We start from the raw sequence: 18,795 nt of genomic DNA, 5'->3' as shown, positions 1-18,795 counted from the left end.
TCCGGTTATCTCGCAATTCCTGCGAGGGTGCTGCAGCCTTCCAGGGCCGACGACTAAGGAGGCAGCTTCTGGCCGGGCTGACATCACAAATGATCTCAGCAGTGCCTCCAACTTGTTAGGGTAGACCCCCAGGCCAGCAGAGTGTTTTTTAGGAGTCTGCGGATGCCGAACTCATGGAAGGCCTAACTCCTTCCTTTCCCAAAAGAACGCAAGGTCCTCACAAGTAGCAAGGTACACTGGGGTTTATTACAGACAACAAACCACAGGAATTACATGCACAGAGGGAAGTCCAGGCACATCTCATCGCATTCTGGCTCGCAGGCCAGTTTTGGTAACGTGTGGCATCACAACCTGCGCCCCACTCTGGGCCTTTCTCCAAAACCTAACTCCACTCCGATAGGTTGCAGAGTGGTAGTTCCCATATAGGAGCCCATATAGAAGATAGTTTATTGGACCAGGCTGTGTCAGGTGTTAGGCTTGGAGCATCCCCGAAAACTGATACTAACTATTTGTTACAGTATGCAGACCTCGTGATTGGTCAGTGACCCCAGCTACCTACCCCTCGGGCTATGATTTCTGATTGGTTAAGCCGCAGGCGCCCAAGCCTGGGACAACCTCTGCCCACAGCCCGCTAGACACCGGTTCATGGTGCAATTATGTGTTTGTGAGGTGCAACTATGTGTCAGCGCCATAACCGTGTGTGGACCATTACTGCCATGAGAGTGCTCCATTTCCCAAGATAGAGCTGTAGCTTGAGTGTAACAAATTTGTTGCAACCATTGTCTGGTCCGTGAGACGGATTGCTCTTCCCAGTCACTAAATCTTGGCTCCTCATCAGCTCAGCCGGATCACGTGCTTGGAGACCACATTGTGAGCACAGGAGGCTGGAATTATTCTGTATTTGTCAGAGAACGTGCCTCTCCTGCAGCCGTTGTTACTTTGGTTCAGGGTGAGGAATGCCATTTGCAACATTGCGACCTTGGCAGTGGCTTTGTCCTGCCGTGGTGGTTCTGCTTGCACAGCGTAATGTGTGGATTCAGCTTTCTCTAAGATGATCATGGCCTACTAGAATTTCCTAAACCATGGTCTGGCTTCTACTGTGTGCGCCTTCCATAGTATCCATAGGTTAGTGCGTCATGGCTGTCAGGTCCCTTGAGTGCTCCTGCCATAGCATGGGGTTATTTGCATGTAAGCAACTGCAAGCATTTACACTGGCCCTTCTTGATTCTTGCGTTCCTGCGTTGCTGTGGCAAGCCTAATGGAAAAATAATAAACCTGCAGACAGTATGTATATGTCATTGTCCTCTAACTCATAGAGCTGTATATGTGTGTTCTTTGTGTAATTGTATGTGTGAGTTTCCCGAGTTTATTCATGGCACGTGTGCTTCCTGTCTGACGTAGCTATGTCGTCATGGTGTCTCTATCGACTTGACGCATGGTTTCTCTGTGCATTCGTCGTTTCTGTCCATGTAGCTGTCTCCAGCTCCCTCCTGTACATTTTCGTCCACTCTGGGTATTGTTCGTACTGCTCCTGGGTGGTAGGGTCTGGTGACAGGGTATCTCTCGTGGTAATTGTTCATTGGGGAGCAGTGGGAATTGGTGTGAGTTCATATGATCGGCGGCCATATTGTCTTTGGTGATTCTTCCGGTTGGAGGGTCTTCCGGGACGGGAGGCGTATTCTGACATTCCCTCTTTAGTATAAATCAATTGTTGGAGATGAGTCTGTAGTTGGTCAGAAAAAGGACATTTTGAGCAGTGGCTTGATGTAGAAGGCTTTGCATTCTGCTGGGAAGATGCCAGAGGTGAGAGATGAGTAGACAATTGACCTTGCGACGTCCCCTGCACTGGTGGAGGTTAGGATTTATTTTAGAAGAGTTGGGGGGCAGGGGTGTCCTGGGGATCCTGAGGTTCAGCTGTTATTTATTAGTTTTAAAGATTCGGGATGGGAGGGTGGAGAGAAGGATGAGAAGAGCGGGCGGATGGTTGGCTGTTGTGATGTCTCGGTTGAGTCCAGAGGGGAGGGAGGGGGTAGTGCTTCTATGTTAGTGATAATGGAGATGTTTCTTTCTAGGGCTACATTGTGGAAGTGGTCAGAGAGGGAGTCGAAGAGGGTTTGGGTGTGGATGGAGGTGGAGGTGGTGGTGTAGAATAATGCTGTTGAAACTTTGTTCCTTTCATTGAACTCTCCACATCTGGGAAGCCATGGACTTGTAACATTGCATCCATAGAATGTCTCAGTTGACAATGCATTTCCCAAGCTCTGCAAAGTGGCTTCTCTGATGCTACGAGTGAGATTGTAACTGCATCGAAAGACAAACTATCAATGTCAAGTGTATGGAAGTGATTTCCCTTAAAGGGGAAGGCATCTTTTTGTATGCTGGAGCTTTAGGTCTGCTCAGAAAGAGAGCTTCAGTCCCTCTCAATTGTGGATAGGGTATGTTACTATTGCCCTGCATTGTCCCACAAGGGGTTTGGGAGGGTTATGGCTCTTATAGCTTGTCTGCCTTAATTGACTGGTGCTGTGAGCAGAATCCAAGCCGCTAAGACTAGATTGTAATGAAGCAATTAGTTTATCCCTGGCCATGTTACAAGGATAGGGCAGGGTGGTCAGGGGATCATCCCCATTCTGCAACCAGTCCATGTAAGTCACCGGCTTGCTGGGAAGCAGAGCCAGACAGGAGACTTTGTTATATTCCCCAGAACCCTGAACTCTGAAAGGCTGAAAAGAATTGGCATTTCCCCAGTAGCTCCAGTTCCTGATCAATTCTGTCTGTGCAACAACCAACTACTTGACAACTTAAACATCTGAGCTACATCTGATGACATGCTTATGGGCACTAGGACAGCTTGCAGTCTTCGGATTGGGAGTGATGAGACGGTGATCATCATTCAGCCACTATGACCCTTAAGAAGCCCTCCTCGTCAGACTAGAACTGTGTGTTACCTATTCTATTTGTATGCATGTACATTCAGAAAGTTGATGAAAAATTGAACTGGGAGTTGATGTAAGGTGATAATGGGATGTGTGTTCATTTTAAGAAAATTGGGCCTTCATTTAGCCAAGTAAGAGAATACATTTTGAATAATGTGAATGCAGGCACAAAGAAAAAAACAGATTTGAAATGTAACAATGTATTTATTCTCACATTTTTAAACTGCTGTACAAGGAAAATTATTTAGAAGGATAGGGTTGCTTCCAGACTAACACTGTTAAGTCGTAATGTTCAATTGTATTTGTTGTATGCAGATGCAAAGGTTATGTCATGAGTGCTTGGTTTTAGCCCTTGAATATCGTCCAAAATAGACAGGCATCAGAGAGGTTGTTATTCTGATAATTGGAAAAGACTGAACCCTCCTTGATGAGGTCATAGTAATATTCTGCTTAGTGCATTGAAAGTAAAGGAATGAAAAATATATAAAGAGATGTTGATTTAGGGGAAGGTGGAACAGGGTCTAGGATTCCATGGGAACCTGTATATTCTTCTTGTATGTGTTCACCTGAAGTGCTGCTATTAAAGATTTGACAAACTAACATCACACTAGATCAAGGCCCATGTTTGTTTTCCGCAGCAAGAAATTAAGTCACATTACTTAACTTTGCTTCTCTCTCAGAGGTTGAATAGCACCTCTTCAAGTTTGGAAATAGGATTTCAGGGAAACCACGATATCAAATAGATTGTCATACAATGTATGTAATGCATTCAACCCCAAAAGCCTCTATAGTTTTCATATTTTCAATACATTTTCTGATTTGGGGCACAATGCCCAATACTAAATTCTATGTGTGTTTGTGTACAAGCCAACATCTTCCAGATTAACTTGTCTATGAGGTACCCTAAACTGCAGGATATTTCCTCACAATTCTGGTACACACCTTCAAATTCAGAGTTAATTTTCCTCCAGCCAAAGAGGCGAGTAAGGTGCATACCAAAAGTAACACAAGTGTGGCATTCAAAAGATGTTAGTTTTAGATGGTTGGTTCTGCCTCAGATACATTGGTTGTGTATGTCAAAATGTGGCTTTTTCAGTCTATAGACACAGCATATGAATGAAGAGGAACACTGGAAAAGGAGAATATACCTACTTCTATCCGACCCTACCACTAAAACGAATAACTAAAGTTTGCCAAAATATAAATCTTCTCGCACCTTCCTTTTAGCTGTAAGTCTTGGAGCTTTATTTCAGGGGGGTTTCAATTGCAGCAAGTCTGATTATGCCACTAACTGGAAACAAGTTAGTAGAAACTATACTCCTTAACGGTGTCTCTTTCATGAGCTACTGTAGTTCATGCTGTATTTTCATAGGTAGGCTATCCCAGAGTGTGAGAGCCCAATCAATGTTTTTCTTACTGTCTTTCTGGATGTAGTCTTTTACATTCCTTCCTCTCTATATTAGTCCTTTAGTCTCTATACGTGACTCTCTTTCGGTTGGGGTTTGGTATACACTTAACGATTGTGCTTACCCTGTTCATGTCTTTGATTTTTTAGATTGATATTTGAGCTTAAATCAGAGTGGTTTTCAAAGTCTCTTAGTAATGGCTTCCAATGTTCCTCCCTAATTATACTTGGTAGGTTTCTAGCTGTTTCCCAATCAATATATGTGTGCTTTCTTAATGATTCACAGTAAATTCAGGGGCTGACCCTCTTTGATATCTCTCCTACCTCTTAGGTTTGTGTTTTCTTACTGTCCCCTAATTAATATTGGTTACAACTCTCGTTGGGGTCTTCCAATAGGTATGTTCAGGCTTTCCCAAGGCTTCAGAATCAATATTGGTTATAACTCTCCTTGGCATTGTCAAAAATGTATGCTCAGGCTTTCTCTAGGCTTCATAATTAATATTGCCAACAATTGTCCTTGGTATCTCCTAATATATCTGCTCAGGCTTTCTCCATTCCCCTGTAATCACTGTTGCAACTTCAGCTACTTCCTCCCCTTTCTCTGTTCCACCCTGGTACCTTCACTTGTGGTGGGTGGATTCTTGGGGCTTGGTGTCGGGACGAGACAGCATTCTCGACTCTCTGCCTCCTCTCTCTCGAATTCCCCATGGAATCGTTCTCATCATCTCAGTGGGTCTGTCTGTTCAGCATAGGTTTCGTTCTTCCCGTTCCTTTTGGTTTCAGCTTTGCTGATCAGGCCCAGAGCCCTCCACGACCTTTCCGTGGTCACACTACCACATAGGATTGTCTGCAGGACTCTGTCCTGGCAGTGGTTTCCCGATTGTTTTCTATGCCAGTCCTCTGGCGTCTTTCTCTGGTGTTCTCTTTCTCCACTGCTCTGCCCCACCAAGATGTTGCTACATCAGAGGGCTTCCCCTGCGTATGGCTCTCTGTCTCTCTTCTCAATCAGTTTGTCTCTGTTACAAATATGTTCACGTGCAAAGAGGAGTTCAATTTTTTCTTCAGGCGTCGGATTTGATCCAGCATTACCTGAAGCCAAACAAAAGGAAAGCACATTGCTTGTAATTGAAGGCAATCCTATATAGGCAGACAGTGTTGCTTCCACAGGGTGTTCCTTCTGGGAATGAGAGTATGTTTTTCCTTGAGAGGAGTCCCCCCCCAATTAAGTCCCACTTGCCTCCCTAGAGAGGGTCCTGCAGAGTTTTTCACTAGCCTTCTTTTCCGGCTTTTGCATGTGGATGTCTCCCCCCAGAATGCACAAGCAGTATGGGAACTATTAGTTCCCTTCCTTGACCTACAGTATAGAAAGTAGTGGCTCATTCATAATGGGCAAGGGAGTGCCGACCCACCAAAACCCTTGCTATTTATAGTGGAACCAACGATCCAGTCCATTGTAAACCCCAAACACTCCACTGGCTGCTTTATGAAGCCAAGTGAGCGCTCCTGAGCTGTCTTAAACTGTCAAAGGGAATTGTGGTTTCCATTTGACAGTTTTTGTTCCTCAGCCTGCATCTTAATGCACTATGCAACTCTATGGGCATTTTGCATCCCCCAGCTTTGCCTGGCCCATTGGGAATTCAGGATGTGGAACTGCATGTGAATGTGAATGGGGACACACTCACAGTCCCACACACAAGATCAAATATAGGATAACTATGACCAAAGGCTGTAGTTATACACACAACCAACAGATGTCACTCCCCACTTTCACTGTTTCTATGTTCCCCCCTATGCTGTCCCTCCCCCACCTTTGCCTGTCCCTCCTCCCCCTTGTGCTGTCCCTCCTTCTCCCTTGCACTGTTCATTCTCCTCCCTGCACCTCCCTCCTCCAACCTTGCACTGTCTCTTCTCCCCAACCCTTGTGCTGTTGTTCCTTCCCCCTGTACTGTCACTCCTTCCCCTTTGTACTGTCCCTCTTCCCCTTACACTGTCCCTCCTTCCTCCCTTGTCCTGTCATTCCTCCCCACTTGCATCGTCGCTCCTCCCAATTTATGCTGTCGCTCCTTCCCCCTTGCGTTGTCACTTTTCCCCCTCTAGTGCTGTTGCTCCGCCCACCTTTGCGCTGACATTCCACCCACCATTGCGATGTTTATCAGCCCCCCTTGTGCTGTGGCTCTGGCCCCATTTGCATTGTCACTCCTTGATTCAAATGTTGTAAAATGCTCCTGTGTCCTGTTGCTGGCGTACCTTTAAGCTTATGGGTTTTATTCTTCTTCCTTGTGATGCCATTTATTTTGTATTCCTCTCCACACAGTGCTTGTCTCAACCCCCCCCCCCCATCCCCACTCTTCCCCAGTCTTGCCCTTCATTCCCTTCCATGCTGCCATCTTCTCTGGGCTGTCATTTCTCATTCCTTTCCTCCATGCTAAATGTTAAATGCTGCAAACTACAAATGTAAAAACTATTTGGTTTGCCAATGCTAGTTTTACTGGGCATCAGTGTTGTGGCAAGCATGATGTGCTATTACGTGGCTAGATTAGCATTTCGATGCAGAAAGTCTGGCTATGTTTTACTTTGACATGACTTTTCTACTGGGCATTATTATAAAGCAAGTATGATATGTTATCACATGGTTAGACTGGCATGTTGGTGCAGCAAGTTTTGACATATGTTCATATTGTGGCACGGCATTTTTAATGGCAAAGCCAATAGGAGTATGTTCTTACGTGGGAACACTGGCCTAGAACCAGCGTGTACCTGTTTATATATAGCATTGTTACAGATGTTATGCGCAAAGCAAACATGAGTATGTTGATGTATGTGAATACTGGCATATATAAATGTAGGTGCACAACCAGGAAAGAACCCCCATGACCCTCCCTTTGATTCGTTCAGGGTCCCTCCCAAAGCTCGGACTGCTGTTGAATCGCATCTGTTTGTTATTTTCATGAGTAAGTCTACAAAACCAATCACAAACTGTCTGCCTTTTCAACCAATTTTCCACTTATAATGTGCTGTAAAATGCACCATTTTCACCAATTATTGAAAAGGATTTCTCAGGGGAAGAACCCACACGACCCTCTCTTTGTTTGGGTCAGGGTTCCTCCCAAAGCTCAGTCGCTCCTGCATGTTTGTAGGAAGTATCTACACCCCTCCAATAAAACAATTCACGAGCCACCACTGAGTACAGCACTGCCTTTATGACACTCTCAAGCAAGAAAATGCAGGCATACTGGTATTTCACAGCAGTACAGTGCCTGGGGAGAGTTGCCAAAGACACCACAAATGGTCATCTGTTAAACTTGCACAAACATCTAGTGCACTGAAACCGTAGTGCACATGACCAATTCAAATTGGCGTGAGGTTGGACCATGGGCACTATGATTTCTGCGCACTGGGTGTTTGTGCAAGTACATCTGTCCAAATGTATTACAAAATGTGCTTAAAGTTAGGCCAGTGTTCAAATTAAATCAAATAAAAAAGATCAAACTGGCATCAATTACTCTGCAAACCACTTTCCAAAGCTAGATCCATGCTCAATACATAAAAGCAAAAATAGAAAATGTTATGAATGCTGGGAGATGAGCTTTGGAATCATAACAATGGTCAAAGGTGCTATACAAATGCCCAAGAACATAACTTAACATTCAGCGCTGGACTCGTGTTCATTACAGGAGTACAATGTTAATTTTTTTTTTTAATTGTCTCTAATGTTTTTTTTAAACTTTTACACAAAACATACAAAATACATTTATCAACATATTACATAGATAAAATATTATTATCTCTATATAATTGTTCTCTTTTTCTCTTCCTTTCCTTCCATCATAATCCATAAAATAGGATAATACATCAATTAAGACCTATCTTCATAATATAAATCATGTTTCTCACAGTCCCACAAATAGCTCAGCAAGGCATAAAAAAAATGCATTATATATATATATATATATATATATATATATATATATATATATATATATATATATATGTCTCGGGGGAGAATTCATTCTGAGACGTAAGACGTAATCGCCGGGGGGAGAGTCCATGCAGGAGCAAATGTATTTCACGACTGCGGCACTTAAGGTGTGGAGTTGGACAACCCACTCGAGCACTGCAGGTGAACGCCTACCACTTTCCCCCTCCCCTGCTCACACTAACAGCATCCAAACCCTTGGCCACATCCACCGGCTTATCACACACAGCCCTGGAGCAACACTCATCCAGTCGCCCTCGCTGTGAGGGCAGACTCTGTTAGTAGCAAACTGAGTACGATGCCTACACCTCTGACTTATACACTTAACCCAAGAGCCATCAACACAAATCACCAAGAAACCTGTCACCGGACAGAGAACAGCGTCTCCAAGGGTGTCCTCATTAACGCTTGAGGTTTCGCATCTTGCATATCCTCCTCCTCCAAGCCCCGCCCCTTTCTTCCAGAACCTGCTGCCAAAGACCCGCTAAAGTTGCTTGTCTTCAATACAACTTTACATGACATACGATACACCTCTTTCCTGTTACGCGACAATGATTGGCGTAAGTCTGCCATGCTCTGTACTGCTGAGGCATGGTGAAGAGTGATTGGTGGAAGGTTTTGACTCAATCATAACCAATCAAAACCTCTCCCACTGACAACCAGGCTCGGACTGGCTTATAGGGCAATAGGCCCATGGATGAACCAATAATGCAAAATGCTAGCGTGGGCCAGTTTTTTGGGTTAAGGTGGGCCACCTTTTGGGCCATTGTGGGCCAATTTGATGAGTTACTTCACCATGCGGCCAATAGTTTTGACCAGTGTTACTGAATAAATATTCTTTCAAAATGTACAATTTGCATCACATTTTATCATAACCTGGGTGTTGTTCAAACAGCGTCACAAAAGGAATGAATTCCCATTTGCAACTGTGGGCCACTTTCACGTTGGTGCCCGAGACAATTTTATGCACCAGTCCGACCCTGCCGGCACTCCTTCAAATAATCGTTTTTCTGCTGCCTACTGCCAAAGAGAAGGCGCTTTATGCCAACCCTGTCATGCTTCAGCCTCACTGGCCCCAGCCAGTGAATAGTGCAGGCCTGGAACAGTCTCTGCAACTGAGTAAATGCCTCAAACATGTCTGAAGGGGCGACAGCCCTGGCTGTTTTACTCATCTGCACAGGTTGTGACCGCCCCGCCCTCGGCCTGTACACCTGAGAGACATTGCAAGGCCTTGCCTGCCACAGCCTGTAAAGCCACCTATGGAGTGCTGTATATAGATGATGAGAGACTGGTGCGTGCACTTTTGAGGAGGGGCGGGGGCCATCATAATCACAACTGTGGCAGTCTTGAGAACGTACGGAATGTATAAAAGGTCTATGCCACTTTCTTTTTCAGCTCGACTCCGGAGGGGCCCTGGTGTGCAACGGCGTGGCTGAAGGTATCGTCAGCGTTGGGACACCGAAGTCACCTCCTGGGTTTTACACCCGCATCTGCAAATACATGAAATGGTACCAGAGCATCCTGAATCGCGCTGGCTGAGCTGCCCCTGCTCTGGCTCCGACGCTCTGGAAACTACAGCCGCTTTGCTTTTTCTCTCTTCCTATACAACTCCACTCGTTTTACATTCCCTGCCTATACTATCTTCTAGTTGACAACAGCACCTACTAGTCGTTATGTAATGGACGTTGGCTGATTCAATGGCACTTCCCTGCCCTGTACCCTAAGAGCAGTGATCGAAGTGAGCGGGAACAGTCAGCAGCGGTGTTCCACTACTTTTTTCGGTACACTTTTACCACTGCCTAACAGCGGTGAATAGAAGAAAGGTCAAGTGTGCACGAAAGAGAAATGATGTTCTGGGATGTTAGTTGCTTGTATAATGCCCACACCACACACATCCTGTCTCACAGCTCTCAGTGCGATTAGTTCTAATCGCATTCCACGCCTCAGGTCACATTCATTGTGCCGGATCGAGGTGCCATTCTACACCTCAGATGGTATTACACATCCTGACCCTTGTTCACGTTCCCTGTACACGTTCCACTACTAGCCCTGAGAGCGTGCTTAGTTTGAAATTCCCCATGCCAGCGTCAGGCAAATTACACTTACCCTGTTTCGCAGCTCTGTACGCCTCAGGTCACTTTCCACATGAAATTCCTCATTTCATATTCTGCATATCACTTTCCACTGTCACTCCGTGCACCACGGCTCGTGCAACACTCCCTGCACCATATCCCACTCCGCACACGCCTCAGGTCACTTTCCACATCAAATGCCTCATTTCAAATTCTGCATATCACTTTCCACTGTCACTCCGTGCACCACGGCTCGTGCAACACTCCCTGCACCATATCCCAGGCCACATACGCCTCAGGTCACTTTCCACATCAAATGCCCCATTTCATATTCTGCATATCACTTTCCACTGTCACTCCGTGCACCACGGCTCGTGCAACACTCCCTGCGCCATATCCCAGGCCGCATACGCCTCAGGTCACTTTCCACATCAAATGCCTCATTTCAAACTCGGCATATCACTTTCCACTGTCACTCCGTGCACCACGGCTCGTGCAACACTCCCTGCACCATATCCCACTCCGCACACGCCTCAGGTCACTTTCCACATCAAATGCCTCATTTCAAATTCTGCATATCACTTTCCACTGTCACTCCGTGCACCACGGCTCGTGCAACACTCCCTGCACCATATCCCAGGCCGCATACGCCTCAGGTCACTTTCCACATCAAATGCCTCATTTCATATTCTGCATATCACTTTCCACTGTCACTCCGTGCACCACGGCTCGTGCAACACTCCCTGCGCCATATCCCAGGCCGCATACGCCTCAGGTCACTTTCCACATCAAATGCCTCATTTCAAACTCGGCATATCACTTTCCACTGTCACTCCGTGCACCACGGCTCGTGCAACACTCCCTGCACCATATCCCACTCCGCACACGCCTCAGGTCACTTTCCACATCAAATGCCTCATTTCAAATTCTGCATATTACTTTCCACTGTCACTCCGTGCACCACGGCTCGTGCAACACTCCCTGCGCCATATCCCAGGCCACATACGCCTCAGGTCACTTTCCACATCAAATGCCTCATTTCATATTCTGCATATCACTTTCCACTGTCACTCCGTGCACCACGGCTCGTGCAACACTCCCTGCGCCATATCCCAGACCGCATACGCCTCAGGTCACTTTCCACATTAAATGCCTCATTTCAAACTCGGCATATCACTTTCCACTGTCACTCCGTGCACCACGGCTCGTGCAACACTCCCTGCGCCGTATCCCACTCCGCACACGCCTCAGGTCACTTTCCACATGAAATGCCTCATTTCATATTCTGCATATCACTTTCCACTCTCACTCCGTGCACCACGGCTCGTGCAACACTCCCTGCACCATATCCCAGGCCACATACCTAGCTTCACGTAACACTGCCCATGCCACACCTTGGGTGCATTCCACGCAGCACGGCTCCCGCGACATGCTATGCCTTAGTTTACATCACCCAAGATGTGTCAGTTCTGTCTCGCCAAATGCATCTTCCAAAAGAGTGCCCTCGCTCGGCGGCAGCGCCCTTTGAGTGATAGGAGGGCTGCTCAAAAAATGTGTTATGCTCTAGAATCAGTGATGATAATTGGAGCATTGTCAAAGCATATGTGTGAGGCCGACGATCTGTGTGTGTGGAAATGGAGAACGGCAGTTAAGCAAGCACCAACAAGTGCACCCATCTCTTCAGAAGTGCCAATTCAAAACCCGGTAAGGGCCAAAGCAAAGTTATTGCAATTTGATTGGAAGGAGACGAGACACAAGTGTTTGGGATATCGGGACTTTGTGAATCAACCATTTAGCCATAAAAAAATATAGTGAGCCGGAATTAGATTTAAAAAAATCTCCATCTCCACAACACAGATCGGACTGGATGCGTTTGAGAAGATTTAATGTATGGTTAACAAAGGAGGTACAGGCCAAACGAAAATGAATACAAGGGCAAGAAAACGGGTGTCGATTTTGTAAGATCATAGATAACGAGCAAATATTATATCACCTGGTGGCGAAGTGTGAAGCACTAATAATAACAATCTAGCCTTTATATGGCGCTACGGACCCGAGGGCTGCTTAATATACCGCCGGGATTCGACCCTGAGTCAGCAGGCTCTGCACGGATGTCAAAGCGAGCGCTCTACTCGCTGTGCTATCCGACCGGATACTGTCATCAATGCACATTCAATATTTGAGACCAACATTCAGAGAGTATAGCGCTCTGTCACAGGAGTCACTCTGGCAATTCGTATTCTGTGGACATCGATCTTCATATAGACTCAGCGCAATTACATTTTTTCAAGCATTACATTTAGAAACAATGTAACTAATGGAATTAATATACATTTGTTATACTGTTTTAAACAAACAATTAAAATTGAATATTGTGAAATATATTAACTAATAATAGCAAAGGTCAATAATTCAATATTTACCCAAAGATCAGCAGAGTCTGTTCTTGTGACATTTTATTGTTCCAAATGTAAAATGGAAGTGATTTTTTTTTTATATATCTCTGAATGCTTACAATGAATGGTTTTTATGCTGAAAGTTCATTAGATTTGTAATGCTGTTTTAACTCAGTTAGATTTTTTTATGTTGTAAAAAGTTTTTTTTTATGATGTTTTATATTGTAAAGTTGATTAAGTCTTAAGTCAGCTGTAACAATAAAAAAAACAAAATAGGAGGGCTGCTTCTCAAGTTGCTGCAGTGGCGTCTAACATGGCAGTGCGTCTCATTTCCGGACAGGCCTGTTGGGGCTCTTAAAGGGGATTTGGCAGCGCTTCCATCCCCGGTCGAAGAGTGTTTTTAACATAAAGTGTAGTCTATATAGGATGGCAGGGGCTCTTAAAGGGCCAGCATTCACACTCCCAAACAGTGCATTTACATGGTCAGCCCCAGCGCTACCCGTTAAGTGAGAGTAGCTGCACATGCGAGCAAGCGTGCCTAAGTCAAACTTCTCTTAGTTTCCAGTACTGGGGAGACAACAGGATAGAGGTAAGTAACTCTGCTGGGCTGCATGTGGGTTGCAGTAATACAAATGCAGAGGGTGCTGCAGGTTAGGATCCAGATTCAGGAGAGGGGCTGCCTGTGAGTCCAAATATTGGAATAGCAGAGTGCCTGGAGACCATGACAATGGCTGCAGTGCGCGGTACAAGTCCCAATAACATAACATAAGATAGCAGGTGGTGCTGTGGGCCAGAATTCAAGGGTACTGACCAAACTCTAAGGGGCTCCCTCTGCGGAGGGGAACTGTTACGCTTGCACTTAGGTGCAAACAAGTCCCATATCCGTAATTTGCATCACAGGTGCAAAAGGGAGTTGTGAAGTGCAGGCAAAAAATCACTTTCAGGACTCCTTTTTGAACTTTGTAGTGCAAATTGCGTAAATCCAATGTAAGTGATCTTGATCAGCCCGCTTCTGCCACTGTTGGTAGCTTCGCTACATGCCCCGACCTGCCGTTTAGGCATGACAAGCAGCGTTTACAATGGATCCCCGTGGAATCCGCCTGTTTCCTGCTGGTGTAAAAAGCAGGCGGATTCCATAGCAATCAATCGCAGGCATGCATGCTACCGCATTTGTATCGCGGAGAGGAAGGGAGGAATGGAATCGTACCCCCTCTCCACCATACAAAGGTATGATTTATATGATTTTACTCCTCAATGAACACGAGCCCTAATTTGTGGATCTATAGTAGAATGTCGGGGGGCGGTGGGGGCGGCTTGCATGCCAGGATTGAGGTGCATTGGAAGAGCTTTTTGGCACCCAGTAGTGAAATGTAGGATGCTCCATTCACAATGTACATGTTCTGGCTTAGTTTCATGCACTCAATCCTGGAATGTCACAGGTGCCTAAGGATCAGACTGGACTTTATAGTCGGAGTTGTGTGTGGGCAGGACTGGCCTAGTAACGAGTTGTGTGGTAAAGGATGAGTGTGTCTGGGTAGAACTGTCTCAGGCGCCCTCTAGTGGTTGCTGCGGGTCACAGCAGCAGAGATGTGATGGGCCCAAATGCTACAATAGAGGGGCTCCTGCCATGTACCACCATTCAGAAGCACCAGCAGAACCATTTTTGGTCTCAGGTCAGGGCTAGGGTGCTTTTTTCAGGTCCCGACACTTTATTTGCAGGAGATGCTACACATCTGCCCTAAAAGGTCAACTATTGGCTTTGTTAATGTCCACTTTATCCTAAACCCTGAAAGGTCCCCAGTTCACTCGGGGTGATTTCTCGATCATTACGCAAGTCACGTGGCCTGTTTGTAAATGGGTTAAATTGTACTTATGTGTGCTCACACTAGTTTTGCCCCATCCATGTGCCACGTGTTATTCCCTGGTACTGCACAATGCATGCACGCATGCTCTGCAAATGCTAATTATAGATCAATCCTTAATAAAGCATTTCACATTAACTTGAGTCATGTGTCTTACTCTACAACTGTGTCTCTCTGTGTGTAGTGTAAGTATGCAACGTAGCGACTACTGTTCTCATAGAGTCCCCACACACACACACATACACCTCCCCCCGCCCCCCACCTGCCTGCCTTGTCTCTTTGTGTTAAGATATGTAATCGTTTAGAGACCGTCAATTTGAGAAAAAGTCCATTGAAACTAGGAGAACCGTAGTCACTATGGGGAGTAGTGTATACTTGCTCCGTGTCCTGGAACATTCTCCCTAGACTCAACTGCAAGATTTCAATGTGTTGGTGAGGAATGTAAATCATACTATTTGCCCAAATATGGTCTCAAGTACTGGTTGACCAAATTTGGCATCCAGAAAGGGGTGCCCTCAGAATGCATGGGCTGTAGTCCAGGTTGCCAGATTGCATATAGCACCTAAGGGAGCATTGTTATAAGGAACTTCAGAGACTGTCTTAGCCCCCACCATGCATGACATCAGGAGCAGAGTGACTGCAGACCTTGTAGTATTCAGATAACCAGGAAGACACCCATGTACCTAGGCGTCTTTTGAAGGCTTGTGACCTTGGAGGGACACAAGCGCCTGAGCAGAACATCTCAAAGACTTTGTTCTGCTTAGCAAACCTTAAGAGCCCTGCACAGATGTCCCGATGAACATGAAATTCAGAAAGGACTTTGGGAAGGACTGGTGAGTCCTCAAGAAGGCCCAATCTCTACTATCCCGGTCAATGTCAAAGGGACCAAGAAGGCCAACTTTCAAGCCACCAGCTTGCTATCAGAGGTATCCATGGGTTCAAGGAGCTTGTGAGAAACCAGCACCATAATAGGAGAGGGATTTATAACTTGGTGATACAGATGAAGTGATCAGTGTTGATGTCTCCTAACTGGGGTTCAATATGGAAACAATATGATCCTCGAATTTCATTAAGGCCTCTAGGTTTCAACCTGAACCCCATCTATAGCAAGAAGAGCGATAAGTAAATGCACATTGTCTAAAGATGTTGTGATTCGGTTAGTAGCCTTAACAAGGTCAACGGGTAGTATAGCCTAGCGGTCTCGTCTTGGAACCAAGACTACGCAGAGCAACACAGGTTCGAAGACCGGTCCGCACTTAGAAACCTCTTTGGTATTAAGTGCGTCATACATAACCAATTATAATTTTAAGGAACCAATAACAAAATCGAATCCCCTTCTCTTGTGAATGGTTTGAAGGCAGGGGTGGAGAACTTCTGACATGGCAATTTGGTCCCATTCTGGCTGAGGAGGTTTTTGCTTTTCAGATTTGTCTGGACCTTCTGCGAGAGACCGAACAGAAATTTCCCAATCTTACCATCCTGAAAGGGATAGTCCGCAGCTTCTGAATGACCATGAAACAAAAACAGACGCGCAAGGCCAAACTCATACATACATGTATATTGCGCTCTGGGGCCTATGTGCGATTTCGCACATTAGAAAAATTAAATGAAATCATTCATATGCACACAATGATCTTATTTCCAGAAAACACCATTCCACATGTCGCTCTCTCTCCCACCACGTTTTATGTCTGCTGTTTTCCTGGACTCATTTAATGGCAACAGCAGCAACAGGTGACATGGCCCTGTGCTGTTATCCGTCTCCACCAGCACTCCAGCACTCAAGGCAGGAGATGTCTGTACCATTCAGCATACAGTTTCATTGGTGCTGATTCATTTCAATTTAGCTTCATGCTGAAGGGCAATCAAAGAGTGAAATGACGCTGCCCTCCATAATCTCCCTGTTTTTTTTAATGGGTCTATAGTGCATAAACATATGTAAATGGGGGGACTGTGGCAGAGTGGCAAAGACTCTGCGTTGGACCGTGGAGAATTTCATCCCGATGACAAACCAATTCTGCACTAGGTTTTTGATTTCCATGAGAATAACGGAAATGGTGGAGAATGCATACACATATATGTTGTGTTTATGAATCAATGGTCTATGAGACAGAAACATGTCAGGGGATGCTTGTGGTCTTGTGCAAAGGGGATGTGACCAAGCAGTTCGGGCTGGAAATCCCATTCTTGGGGTAGCGGGAGGGCAAGCTTGGTTTGCATATAGTCTTTCCCTTTTCTGCAATGGCTTGGCAGGCAAAGAGCGATGGTCTGGAGGGTTGTCCATAGTGATGCCAGAGGTTAAGATTAATTCTAAACCGTGTAGCCATCTCTTTTGTTTTGTCATGACTTACACGGGTCAGACACTGGGGAAAAAACACAGCACAAGAGAGAAAATAAACAACCAGAGCCCCATCAGCACTTGTGCTGTGCCTGCAGTTAAGTTTACGCCATTCTAAAAACATAAAATCATTTCAGCAATTTCTGTGCATTCCAACAAATGCAATGGAGGCTGGGCACAGGAAAAACATACATGTGGTTGGGACGTGTTCCTCTTCTATGACTGCAGGATGTTGGATGCTCTTCCTTCATTGTACACATTAGCACAGAAGCTGCATGCCCATATTCAGAGCACTTTCCCACATGGAGTCCTCTAAGCTAAAGGAAAGCACTGGGGACCTCTGCAGAAATACTATGTTGTTAAAGCAAGTGCATCACCCAGTAATGCCTGTGATAGTCCAAGCTCTGACCCGCACAGGAGGCTTTGTCTGGCCTTCCGTTGCAAGGGATGCAACACTTTTGACAGTGAATTTACAAATGCTATGCCTATTATGCATAGTACAAAGATACTTGCATTTGTCAAACAATGACTTGTAGCATGTGACTATCACACATACTCTTTACGTTGTGTGCAAGTCTGAAAGAAGTATTGTCCTACATAGGGTCAAGTAGTGTTATGCTATGTAAGGTGTGAAATGAAATGATATGGCATTTATAACACGCCTATACACAAGTGTTTCAAAATAATAAATCAGTTCTGGCATTTTTGGTTCCCTTCATATTGCATCTGGTAGATGTGGACCTGCCTTCATAATATGGAGAGGTATTTCAAAAGGGCACGCAGCACACATGCCAGGACTTATGTAACATGACTTGGGAGCTCTATTTTGGCATATTTTTAAGAACTACGAGTGTGCCTATTGGAATGATGCTATGTGACGAAGGCTGATGCGGTTAATTACACGGTCACGCGCAAGTCAGGGATCTCCTCCACCCACAATGAGTGTGGCACACAATGAATAACTTTGATTGATATTAGGTTCTTTTTTGATAAGGCCTCCAACTTGTCTCGCACACAACCCCAACAAATAGCCGGTGCCACAATGGACTAGGAACCAGGCCGGTGTGTATTCATAAGATATTTATTAATTCATTTAAGTCAAATTAGAACAAACTGATTACATCAGCCACCAATGTTGTGGAAACACAATGACTTCTGTAAAGCGACAAGGTAGCAATATACTGTCACAATTAATTCCTTTTAAATCACAAGACAGAAGAAGAGCAATTCAACACACAGCGATAGCAAATTGGTTAACCGTTACCCCAGCAACCCTCACCCCCATACATCAATTAGGCTTGATTCCTTTAAATGGAAGGCAGTGGCAGGGAGTGGGAACACAATGGGAAACTCGGATTTGTGGTCTAGCTCCCAGAAACAATATGGGAAACAGAAAGTTAATGGGAACATTTGTTTTGCAGTGCACAATGGTAAAATCGTTTTTTTAATTATATCGTACCACTGGTATGGGAAAGAATAGAATAGAAGGACATGGGGAATTCGTCTTTCTTACAACTGAAAGTAAAGACAGGCTTTGGGGGATATTGGTCAGCTCACAATGGTAAAATCGGTTTTGGGTTGCAATTCACAGAAACAATATGATAGTAAGAAAGGAAAGGGGAACATTTGTTTTGCTACGCCTGCCAATAACACACAGGGCTTTAGGATTATGGTCAGAACAGAACGGGAAAATCGGTTTTGGGTTGGGATGACAGATGCAATGTGAGAAAGAAATGCAAATGCAAATTCATTTTTCAGAGCACAATGGGAACACAGGGAAGATTCCGTTTTGCACCTTACCGATGGGAACACA

The 18,795-nt window shown here is 45.2% G+C and overlaps 1 protein-coding gene across 1 annotated transcript in view; it reads left to right on the top strand.

The window, feature by feature from the left end:
• Positions 1-14,782, top strand: part of LOC138569556 (mast cell protease 1A-like) — a 98,382-nt gene extending 83,600 nt beyond the window's left edge. Inside the window, exon 5 of the mRNA XM_069647630.1 lies at positions 9,710-14,782. Within this exon, the coding sequence (XP_069503731.1) occupies positions 9,710-9,853 (144 nt within the window). The 3' untranslated portion in view covers positions 9,854-14,782. The remainder of the gene's footprint in view (positions 1-9,709) is intronic.
• Positions 14,783-18,795: the final 4,013 nt, after the last annotated feature.

This window comes from Ambystoma mexicanum, chromosome 1p (genome assembly GCF_040938575.1).
Source record: "Ambystoma mexicanum isolate Mex_15411 chromosome 1p, UKY_AmexF1_1, whole genome shotgun sequence".
NCBI lineage: Eukaryota > Metazoa > Chordata > Amphibia > Caudata > Ambystomatidae > Ambystoma > Ambystoma mexicanum.
This window is presented reverse-complemented; position numbering and strand designations above follow the sequence as displayed.